The following is a 12,522-nucleotide window of genomic DNA, read 5'->3' as shown; positions in this document are numbered from 1 at the left end:
GTCCGTTGCTCTCCCCTTGTCCCCCATATATGGGGACTAGGTTGGTCTCCCCTTGTCCCCCATATATGGGGACTAGGTTGGTCTCCCCTTGTCCCCCATATATGGGGACTAGGTTGGTCTCCCCTTGTCCCCCATATATGGGGACTAGGTTGGTGGAGGGTGTGTAGAGCCCAGGATCACATTAGATGATTGACACAGGGGTGAAAATGGGTTACAAAATCGTGGGATAAAAAAAAAAATATTAAAAAAAGAGTTAGACCCTACCCACTCATTTAGGTCTGGCCAGTCCGACCACACACCAAAGCCAGGAGAGCGACTGTCCAGCTTTCCATTGGGTTTCCTCTTGAAGCCCAGGAAGCTATAGAGTCCGAACCGTTCGCCAGGGGGACCCAGGGGGACCCTGGGGGGACCTGGGGGAACCCAGGGGGGACCCAGGGGGACAGGGGTCCCTGGGGGGACCCAGGGGGACCCTGCGTCTTTTTAGGTCCAAGAAAAGAGAAGAACGAGGAAGCCTTCTCACTGTACTGCAGGTCATCACTGTTCAGCATATTCAACAGATGGGAGAGACGTACGCGAAGCAATATAAACCCATTCAAAATTGGACACACACACACACACACACACACACACACACACACACACACACACACACACACACACACACACACACACACACACACACACACACACACACACACACACACACACACACACACACACACAGATACGTGGTGCATTTATAGTTAGATAGCACAACAGGGATTTTAATCCACACAGCCATTCCGAATAGAGTTTCAGTTACTGAATTGTGGTGCAGACATGAGGAGGAAATGTGTTGTAAATGTATTGTTTCATAATTAGAACTAGAAACAGAGAATATCTAACAAGTGTGTGTGTGTATGTGTGTGTGTGTGTGTGTGTGTATGTATGTATGTGTGTGTGTGTGTGTGTGTGTGTGTGTGTGTGTGTGTGTGTGTGTGTGTGTGTGTGTGTGTGTGTGTGTGTGTGTGTGTGTGTGTGTGTGTGTGTGTGTGTGTGTGTGTGTGTGTGTGTGTGTGTGTGTGCGTGTGCGCGTGTGCGTGTGTGTATATAGATGTGTACAGAGTAACATCGTGCTGTTAACTCAGGCGTTCCGGAAGAAGTTTGTGATCCCAGACTTCCTGTCGTTCTGCGCTCACATCGACGAGCTACACACCAACGCTAAGAATATGTCCGGAGGGCAGGTACACACACACACACACACACACACACACACACACACGCACGCACGCACGCACACACACGCACACACACAAGCACGCACATGTGGCACCCACAAAAGGTTATTGTTTATATGTGTAATTCGTTTTTTATTTATTTATTTTTAATATATACACCTGTATTCATGATTCACGTGGACAAGATACTGTGACATGCAGTGGCGTGCACAGATAGACACTAGGGGGTGCTAGAGCACCCCCTGCCCTTATGGCAATGTGCTAAAAAATAAAAAATAAAAAAATAAAAAATAAAAACATTTTTTTTTCTTAATTTGTAGTGTGTGGACCATGTGGTGACATTGATCAAATCTTGATAAAAACGCTTCTACTATATTATTTAGGCCCCCCACAATCTAAAGCTATGTTTCTATGTCAGTGGTTCTTCGATTAAAGAAAAATAAATAGCAGATCTACAAGCTCATAGCGTGCCACCGAGTGGCGTGCTATGAGCTTGTAGATTTGCTATTTTTCATTAGCTATAAAGCACCAAAATGGGTTCCCGCCCCAAAATGCGCTGCACAAGGTGCCCTTTTTTTTTCACTTGAGCACCTGCCCCTCTAAATGTCTGTGCACGCCACTGGTGACATGCATGGTTTTGAAAGGCAGCCACTGTGGACAGTAGGGGGCAGTGTGTCCTTCTGTTGCATGCTGGGAGAACCCACAGTGTGCTGACGTGATTTCCTGCGAGACGCCATTATCTGATGATGTCGCCAAAAAGACGACACTGTTTCTGTTGTTCGTTATTGTGTCCTGTAGTATTTCAGGGTATAAATCTATAAACTGCACATCGGGTACCCAACACCTGGGACCTGTAACACACACACACATACACACATATACAGTATATGTTTTTAACCCATTCTGACCTGAGATCAGATTCATACGAGGTTTCCACTGGACACACACTCGTCTGATTAACCCATTCTGACCTGAGATCAGATTCTAAAAAATGTCAGTCGTTCTTCGATTTTTCAAAAATAGCAGACCTACAAGCTCGTAGCGCGCCACTCAGTGGCGCGCTATGAACTTGTAGATCTGCTGTTTTTCAATAGCTATAAAGCATAACATGATGCAACACCAAAATGGGTTCCCGTTCAGAATGGGTTAATAGCCGAGCTATACCCTTCGCAGCGTGTTGTGAGCTTGTAGATCTTCTATTTTTCAAATGGCTAGTGTATAGCTACTGTACAGCAGTGTTTCTCAAAGTGGGCGCCGTGGCAGCCTATAGGAGGCCGTGAAAGGGTTAACCTATAACTAAACTTAACTTAAAGGGTTAACCTATAACTAAACTTAACTTAAAGGGTTAACCTATAACTAAACTTAACTTAAAGGGTTAACCTATAACTAAACTTAACTTAAAGGGTTAACCTATAACTAAACTTAACTTAAAGGGTTAACCTATAACCCCTTTTTCCAGGTTTCTGGCTTTCTATTGGCCGAACTGAACGAAACACATGTGGGTCAATGAGCCGAACGGGTCGGAACCGGACCCTGGGACTCTTTAGTCTGGCCTCTGTGATTCACACCACAGACTGTCATGTGACCCACAGAGGCACGCAAGCCCCCACGCCACGTCAAGGCAGAGTCCATGTGGGGGATTTTTTTTTTTTTTTTTTTAATATATATTTTTTTTATATTTTTTTATATATATTTATATTTTTTATATTTTTGTATTTTTTTTAACACACACACACACACACTACTGATCACGTGATCCGATTTCGTGGCCGATCACGTCATTTTCAAATGATCGGAATCGGATCTGGAGCAAAAAAACTAAAACGTGATTGGGAAAACCTCAGTAATATTATATCCATATAATGACCCGATATTCTCTGTGATTTTGGATATTGTGCTATATTGTGATACGGCATAATTAAGCATTCTACAAAAAAAATTAATATCGGATCTGGAAAAAATCAAATGATCGGAATCACATCGGTAGCAAAGAAATCATGATCGGCACTTTCTTAATCAGACCAGTGTGTGTCCAGTGGAAACCTCGTATGAATCTGATCTCAGGTCAGAATGGGTTAACACACACTAATAAAAGAAAACAAAATGACCTGCCTCAGGTGACTACTGGGACGGGGAGGGGTGTGAATAAACGTGACCCGTGTGGGGGTGAGGAGACAAAAAGACCTGCCTCAGGTCAACAAACACCAAATAGCAGATCTACAAGCTCATATAGCGCGCCACTCGGTGGCGCGCTATATGAGCTTGTAGATCTGCATACGGGGCTTCTGCACCAGGCGTGTCCCGATCCCATCGCGTGATCCGAAATCGGGTTCTGATCGGGAGCACAAAAAACAAAAACGTGATTGGGACATCCGTAGCATCAATATTATTATACTGTACAGTACATATCATGATATTAGACTGTGATTTTGAATATTGTAGTATGTAAGTCATGATAAGTGTTCTATAACTATATATATATCGGTTCTGGAAAAAAGATACTCGAAATCAAATGATCGGAATCAAAATTATTAATCGAATCGGGAGCAAAAAAACATGATCTCACTAATAACAGGGTTAAAACAAAACAAACTGACCTGCCTCAGGGAGGGGGAGGGGGGTAAATAACCCGTGGGGAAGTGTGCGGGGCGGGGGTGGGGGTGGGGGTAAAAAGCTAAACCAAAAAGACCTGCCTCAGGTGTCTAACATAAACACAAAAAAACTGCCGCCTTACGGGGCTTCCGCTTCCATCATCATCAGCTCCCTCCTCTTCCTCCGCACGGCGTCCTTGCTGCGATGGCATATGGCGGCCTCCCCGCACCGCCTCACGTAGCGCCTGAACGCCTGCTCCGGGGTCAGGGGGGGGGTCCCGACGGGGTCGTCCTCCAGGGGGAGGAGACACCCGGTCTCCCGCGCGGTCCACTCGGAGCCGGTGCTGGCGGGAAGCGCCCGGCTCCGGGACGGCCGCGGCCTCACCTCCACCTCCGCCATCTCCTGGAGGCCCTCGTCCGGAGCTGCGGGTTCCGGCCGGTTGTCGGCGCCGACGACGACCCGCGGCCTCTCGGGCTCCAGGACGCGCAGAGGGATCCGTTCCCCCAGCCGGTAGAGCTGCAGGTTGGCGTAGTTGACGGTGAGCGGCAGGTAACCGAGCAGCCTCCTCTCCTGCAGGCGGGGGATGGACATGGGCAGGTCTTCCAGCATGTGCTGCTTGAGGCGCGCGTACACCACGAACTTCTGCGCCTGCAGCATCCCCACGCAGGACAGGAAGATCAGCACGTCCAGCCTCTGGCGCTCGTCCCGTATCTCCTGGGACGGCCCCGGGTCGGGCATCCTCTTCAGGACCTCCCCGAGCCAGGGCAGGCCGTGCTCCGCGTAGACCTCCACCGTGCTGGGCCAGGACAGGCCCTTGGCCACGATGCCGGCCAGGATCTCCTGCTTCAGCGTGACGGCCAGCTCCTCGGCACACTGTGGTTCCCCCTCGGCTCGCAGCAGCGCCACGCTCCGGCAGTCCCAGAAGGCCTTCCGGCCCCCGGTGGTCGTGCGGAAGTTGAGGTGCGGGAAGCGTCTCAGCCGGAGCTCCTCGAACCCGGCCGCCAGGCACGCCGTGCCGTCCCTCCCCACGTCCTCCACCACCTCCAGGACCCGGGGGAAGACGGTGGGGTAGCGGAAGTGTCCCTTCTTGTCCACCAGAGTCTGGGCGTAGGTGGGATAGTCGTGGACGGCCACCACCCGGTACCCCGCCTCTGGGTCGGCACACTGGAGGCTCGGCAGGCACCGGGCGACCACCTCCTCTTCCTCCCTCTTGTAGAGGTCCCCCATGAGGATGAGGACCATCTGCCTGCCCAGAGCGGCCGGGCTGGCGTCGTCGAGGAGGTCGCCGAGCGGAAACATCCTCCGTATCCTCGCCTGCTGCGTGGCGTCCCCCGTCCACGTGTCGACGGGCGGAGGCTCCCGCCGGCCCACGCTGGCCGAGGAGCACGGCGCGAGGCCCAGCACGCCGCGCTCCGACGTCCTGCTCTTGGCGTGCGTGGAGCTGGTGCCCAGGCTGGCGGAGTACGTGCGGTCCAGGGTGGAGCGAGGCTGCCCGTGGAAAAACTCCTCCAGGGCCAGCTCTGCCTGGAACACCTCCCAGGTGGCCTGGTAGCCCCCCAGGTGGAGGCTGTGCCCGCAGTGGTGCGCCAGGCGGTCCGTGAGGAACGTCAGCACCGCCTGGGTCACCGTGTGCACCCCTCGCCCCGCCGGCGTGTCGCTGAAGGCCACCAGCATCGGCTCCTCCCTCAGCAGCCGCTCCAGCCGCGCCTGGTCGACGAACGCGGACGGGTCGAGCCAGCGCGGGAGGAGCCGAAGCCCGGGCCGCGTCTCGAACAGCAGCACGAACTCCAGCCTGGCCGGCAGGAGGATGGCCGCCTTCCTCCTCAGGTCCAGCATGTGGGCGAGGTACTCCAGGGCGCGCCTCTGGAGCGCAGCCTGCGTGGCGCGGTGGAGGAGGCCGCAACAGGCCACGGCGCCGCTGACCGGGTGCCGGGTGAACGGCACCTGGTGGGTGTGCGGCGAGTCGCAGTACAGCTGCACGAAGAGCAGCTCGGGCTGCTCCTCCTGCTCCGCCACCACGGACGCCAGCGCCTCCTTCACGTCGTCGACGCCGCCGCCGCGGGCTCCCAGGCCGCTCTGGTAGTTCACCGTCTCGTGCATGGACATGTTGGTGTACGTGGACCCCCCAGTCGTCACCCTCTCCACCCCGAAGCGGGACCACATGAGGTGGAGCCCCGGGGTCTTGCTGCGCAGCGACACGGCGGCGTGCACCGACACCGCCGTGGCATCCCGGAGGTCCACCAGGGCCTCCAGGCTCACCGGCCGCCTCTCCTTCTGTCCGAACTGGACCAGGCTCTTCATCACCCTCAGGCCTCGGGGCAACGTCAGGGCTCCGATGGCGTCGTCCAGAAGGCGCAGGACGAAGCTCTTGTCCGTCTGCACGATGGAGACGCGGGAGTTGCCGCCGCCGCCCGCCATGACGCTGTTCTTCTGCACCGTGGGCCGGGCCTGGTCGGCGGTGCCGAGGGCCGCGACTCTCTCCTTGAACTCCCGGACCATGTCCTGCATGAGCACGGCCGTGCTGCGCCTGGCGTCCGCCGGGCTCCGCAGCAGGACGCAGGAGGCGGAGTCCTCCCTGGAGGAGGCGGGGACCACGGTGACGTTCAGGTGGTACCCCCCGTCCACCGGGCCCAGGTCGCACCCGTGCACGTTGCCCCACGCCCTCACCGCCTCCTGGGACGCGGCCTTCAGCGACACGTGCTTCTTCAGAAGCGGCCAGTGCGGCTTGACTCTGGCGAGCCCGTCGGGCAGCAGCAGGGCGTGGTAGCCGGCCGTCAGGCGGCGGAAGGCGGCCAGCTCCAGCACCACGCCGTCCACGTCCCGGGAGAACGTCAGGAGGCTCCCGGGGTCGGAGAGGTGGGCGCTGTGGAGCCCGACGAACACGTCCTCCGCCGCCAGGAAGTCCTCCACGCTGGCGAAGGCGTCGACCGCCTCCAGCAGGGCGGCGGTGTTGGCCCGCGCCACCTGCTGGAACGTGACGGACTCGTCGGGGTCGGGGTCGGCCTCGGCGTCGGCCGCCGACCACTCGCTGAAGAAGGAGTCGTCGATGTCGTCGATGTCGAAGTCCTCTTCGAAGTCCATGTCGGAAACACGTGTCGGCGGAGAATAAAGAATAAAAACAAAGTGTTTGGGCTGATGGGGAAAAAAATGACCAGACTGATAAAAAACAAATAAACAAAATAAATAAATGCAAAGACTGTGTGATAGTCTGGTCTATATAACTAAAGGTGACAAAAAGAATGGCGAGGGCTCCCGCGGTCTAAATTTTGAAAATCAATACAATTTAGATATTTAAGAGAGAGAGAAAAAATGGCTTTGGTCTGACGGGAAAATAAAATGACCAGAAAGGGCTCCTGCTGACTGATGACAAAAACTCTGCCCCAAAATCAAATCAAACAATATAAATGCAAACAATAAACTATGGTGTAACTAAAGGTGACTACGGTCTGTGAGCAGAAAGAGTGGCTCTGCCACTGGGCCTGCTTTTTATAGGGGACGGAGCGGTGGGGCGGAGCCGGACTGTGTAGGCTACTTTTTCCAAATTTTAAGTAAAAAATAAACGTTAATTATATTTTACATTTCGGCACCCCCCCCCACCTATTTCTGGCCCGGCGAAAACTAATATGTTATTGTATTATTTTAAATAAACGTTTAGAAAGTGCAATTGTGCAATTATCCACAATGACTTGAAAATAAACTATTTTGCTTTCTAATTTGTCAAATTTGTTTAAAAAATAAACGTTAATTATATTTTACATTTCGGTACCCCCCCCCACCCCCCCACCTATTTCTGGCCTGGGGGGAAACTAATATGAAGTCTGTTTTATTGTATTATTTTAAATAAACGTTTAGAAAGTGCAATTGTGCAATTGTCCACAATGACTTGAAAATAAGCAAAACATTTACAAAAAAATATAGTAAATCCATCCCCAGAGATGTGAACCATATCAATATATAGGTCTTTACGAGCTCAATCTTACCGTATAAGTGTCATTGCTCTGCGACTTCGGGAAGTCTGTCAAAATATCTTTCGAAAGTTTGCGGTTGTAAATTAAATTGCGTTCAAAAACGTCGGTTTTCTATTTATTCCTCGGACTACGGGTAATTATCAGCGACGAAACACGTGTCCAAAGAAAGGTCTCGGAGAGCCGCATCCAGTGGCGTGAACCCCACTCGGAACGGACATGTACAAGTCTGTCAAAAAGCCACTTAAAGAACGACCGAATGGACATCAGATGACCAAACGTGGCCTCTTTAGATACTTTCTCGGGTTAACCCATTCTGAACGGGAACCCATTTTGGTATTAGCATCATGTTATGCTTTAGCTATTGAAAAATAGCAGATCTACAAGCTCATAGCGCGGCACCGAGTGGCGCGATACGAGCTTGTAGGTCTGCTATTTTTGAAAAAAATCGAAGAACGACTGACATTCTTTAGAATCTGATCTCAGGTCAGAATGGGTTCATCAGACCAGTGTGTGTGTCCAGTGGAAACCTCGTATGAATCTGATCTCAGGTCAGAACTCGAGATCTCACTAACGAAACTCATAGCAAAATATAGATCTCAATGATGCGTAAGTGCTTTTTCCCCTTACTGTATGTATGGGATGTATGTATGTCAGTGAAAATAGCCCCAAACCTCTTCTAAACGGTGACCGTTTAACACATTTTGACCAATTGCTCCACCCAGGAGTGTCGGAAGTGCCAAGTCCTCTTTGCCAGTGGTGGAAAGTAACTAAGTACATATATTTATACCGTGCTTAAAGGGACACTTCACCCTTTTTGCAAAAACATATATGTTAATGACGTTTAGAAGCTTTAGAACACTTTCCTGGGGGTCTTTATGTGTGTAATAGTGGTTTTAGATATTATAGATTGTAGCAGTGAGCCCGGTGTCTCTGATGTCATGGATACTGGGCTCACTTCCTTCCTGGACTACATGTTGTCTCAGTAAGACAGCTCTCCCCCCTATCCACAAGGAGGAGCAGTGCACCAAAGCATTATGGGAATTGTAGTCCAGGAAGGTAGTGAGACCAGTGTCCATGACATCAGAGACACTGGGCTCACTGCTACAATCTAAAATATCTAAAACCACATATTACACACATAAAGACCCCCAGGAAAGTGTTCTAAAGCTTCTAAACGTCATTAACATATATATTTTTGCAAAAAGGGTCAAGTGTCCCTTTAAGTAAATTATTTTGGTATTCTTTTTTACTTTACTTGAGTATTTCCAATTTCTAGTACTTTTACTTCTACACCACTACTACATCCCAGAGGCAAATATTGTACTTTTACTCCACTACATTTATTTGAAAACTTTAGTTACTATAGTTTACTTTGTACATTTTGATTTGATTGATCTACAAGCTCACAATGCGCCGCCATTGGACAGACAGACAGACAGACAGACAGACAGACAGACAGACAGACAGACAGACAGACAGTGTGTTTATTACTTTTTTTGTATTTTTTTTCAGGTAGCAGATTACATTCCTCAGCTGGCTCGCTTCAGCCCTGAACTGTGGGCCGTGTCTATATGCACCGTGGATGGACAGAGGTACGCACACGCACACGCACACACACGCACACACACACACACACACGCACACACGCACACACACACAGACAGAGGTACACGCATGCATGCATGCAAGCTTGCGTATATTCAAAATACTGAAAATCTATCTATATACCTTAAATTAAATACTGTAGCTGTAGCCTATATAAGATTTTTAAAGATTTATTTTGTACCATTGCTGTCATGGCTTCGTCACTTATAGTCACTCATAGACTGCATAATTATGGCATAATTAGCTGTGTCTTAATTGTAGATGGGCTGTGTGACCTGTGTCTTAATTGTAGGTGGGCTGTGTGACCTGTGTCTTAATTGTAGATGGGCTGTGTGACCTGTGTCTTAATTGTAGATGGGCTGTGTGACCTGTGTCTTAATTGTAGGTGGGCTGTGTGACCTGTGTCTTAATTGTAGACGGGCTGTGTGACCTGTGTCTTAATTGTAGATGGGCTGTGTGACCTGTGTCTTAATTGTAGATGGGCTGTGTGACCTGTGTCTTAATTGTAGGTGGGCTGTGTGACCTGTGTCTTAATTGTAGATGGGCTGTGTGACCTGTGTCTTAATTGTAGATGGGCTGTGTGACCTGTGTCTTAATTGTAGACGGGCTGTGTGACCTGTGTCTTAATTGTAGACGGGCTGTGTGACCTGTGTCTTAATTGTAGGTGGGCTGTGTGACCTGTGTCTTAATTGTAGGTGGGCTGTGTGACCTGTGTCTTAATTGTAGGTGGGCTGTGTGACCTGTGTCTTAATTGTAGACGGGCTGTGTGACCTGTGTCTTAATTGTAGATGGGCTGTGTGACCTGTGTCTTAATTGTAGACGGGCTGTGTGACCTGTGTCTTAATTGTAGATGGGCTGTGTGACCTGTGTCTTAATTGTAGATGGGCTGTGTGACCTGTGTCTTAATTGTAGATGGGCTGTGTGACCTGTGTCTTAATTGTAGACGGGCTGTGTGACCTCTGACCTGTGTCTTAATTGTAGATAGGCTGTGTGACCTGTGTCTTAATTGTAGACGGGCTGTGTGACCTGTGTCTTAATTGTAGATGGGCTGTGTGACCTGTGTCTTACCTGTAGATGGGCTGTGTGACCTGTGTCTTAATTGTAGATGGGCTGTGTGACCTCTGACCTGTGTCTTAATTGTAGATAGGCTGTGTGACCTGTGTCTTAATTGTAGACGGGCTGTGTGACCTGTGTCTTAATTGTAGATGGGCTGTGTGACCTGTGTCTTAATTGTAGATGGGCTGTGTGACCTGTGTCTTAATTGTAGACGGGCTGTGTGACCTGTGTCTTAATTGTAGATGGGCTGTGTGACCTGTGTCTTAATTGTAGACGGGCTGTGTGACCTGTGTCTTACCTGTAGAGGGGCTGTGTGACCTGTGTCTTAATTGTAGATGGGCTGTGTGACCTGTGTCTTAATTGCTTCTTTGACGTAACGCTCTTGTATGATGAAGTAGGCGGGACATTAATTTATGAAGAAAGACAAACAAACATGAAGTTATCTATTTATTGGTGGCAGCAATTATACTGTCAAAGGAATTCAGTGATATTAACTGTGTGCTACGTGTGTGCCAGACAGTGGCCTTGTGGTTAGAGTGTCCGCCCTGAGACTGGGAGGTCGGGGGTTCGATCCCCGGCTGGGTCATAAACAAAGACTGTAAAAATGGGACCCAATTCCTCCCTGCTTGGCACTCAGCATCAAAGGGTTGGATTGGGGCGGTCAAATCTACTAATCAAATGATTCCCAAGTGCGGCGCACGCTGCAGCTCAGCGCTCCAAGGGATGGGTCAAATGCGGAGAACAGATTTCACTAAATAAAACGAATCTATTATGACTAAAACTAAGACTAAATATACTGACAATTTCGTCAACAAATAAAAACTAGACTAAAATGTTAGGAAGGGACTAGTGGACAAGAGATCCAGTTTTATGCTGGGTTGCATGCTGAAAATAGCAGATATACAATCTCACAACGCGTTGCGCTGCGACGCGTTGTGAGATTGTAGATCTGCTATTTTCAGCATGCAACCAAAGTGTAAAATATGTCATTACAACGACATCAAGGCCTGTCAAAACACATTTCAGTCGACTAAAACTACTAATTTCTGCCCTACAGACACACAGTGGGAGACACTAAGGTCCCGTTCTGCCTCCAGTCGTGCGTGAAGCCGCTGAAGTACGCCATCGCCGTCCACGACCACGGGACGGAGTACGTCCACCGCTTCATCGGGAAGGAGCCCAGCGGCCTGAGGTTCAACAAGCTGTTCCTCAACGAGGACGGTGAGACGGGTTCACTGTCTGTCTGTCTGTCTGTCTGTCTGTCTGTCTGTCTGTCTGTCTGTCTGTCTGTCTGTCTGTCTGTCTGTCTGTCTGTCCCCGTCCGTCCGGTCTGTCTGTCTGTCTGTCTGTCTGTCTGTCTGTCTGTCTGTACTGTCTGTCTGTCTGTCTGTCTGTCTGTCTGTCTGTCTGTCTCCTTATAACCTACCACACCCAGCTTGTTAACCACCACACCTGAGTTCTGTTTCAGTGATTGCCTTGTTCTGCCTACAGTATGTAGGCCTAAACCCTGTTTGTCTACTGTGTGTGTGTGTGTGTGCGTGTGCGTGTGCGTGTGTGTGTGTGTGTGTGTGTGTGTGTGTGTGTGTGTGTGTGTGTGTGTGTGTGTGTGTGTGTGTGTGTGTGTGTGTGTGTGTGTGTGTGTGTGTGCGCGTGTGCGTGCGTGTTTTAACAGATAAGCCTCACAATCCCATGGTCAATGCAGGAGCCATTGTGTGTACGTCACTGATCAAGGTAAACATGGAACTACAACTGTCTGCATTGACATGCACACACACACACACACCAAATCTTTGACACACGTGCGCAGTTGCGCACGCACACATTTATTTATTAATTTCTCTCTTTCAGCAAGGAGCCAGCAACGCCGAGAAATTTGACTATGTAAGTGTTAATAAATACTATTATTATCATTATTATAAGTACTATTCATAATAATATTATGAATGATTTTAATAGACGCATTCCCCACCTTTGGCGTAGATCTACGCCAATTGAATTGATCTGACCCAGCGGCATATTGGTGTAGATCTACGCCTAATGAATTGATCTGACCCAGCGGCATTGGTGTAGATCTACGCCTATTG

The 12,522-nt window shown here is 49.9% G+C and overlaps 1 protein-coding gene across 2 annotated transcripts in view; it reads left to right on the top strand.

The window, feature by feature from the left end:
• Window positions 1-12,522, top strand: part of LOC310854341 (glutaminase kidney isoform, mitochondrial-like) — a 32,273-nt gene that overhangs the window by 11,757 nt on the left and 7,994 nt on the right. For both annotated transcript variants that reach the window (XM_083758939.1, XM_083758940.1), the window contains 5 exons: window positions 1,094-1,223; window positions 9,290-9,369; window positions 11,496-11,659; window positions 12,111-12,169; window positions 12,287-12,319. In XM_083758939.1, the coding sequence (XP_083615065.1) occupies window positions 1,094-1,223; window positions 9,290-9,369; window positions 11,496-11,659; window positions 12,111-12,169; window positions 12,287-12,319 (466 nt within the window). The remainder of the gene's footprint in view (window positions 1-1,093; window positions 1,224-9,289; window positions 9,370-11,495; window positions 11,660-12,110; window positions 12,170-12,286; window positions 12,320-12,522) is intronic.

Source organism: Protomyctophum parallelum (assembly GCF_964188405.1).
Source record: "Protomyctophum parallelum genome assembly, chromosome: 23".
NCBI lineage: Eukaryota > Metazoa > Chordata > Actinopteri > Myctophiformes > Myctophidae > Protomyctophum > Protomyctophum parallelum.
The sequence above is the reverse complement of the archived record's forward strand: the minus strand, read 5'-3'. Positions and strand labels throughout refer to the sequence as shown.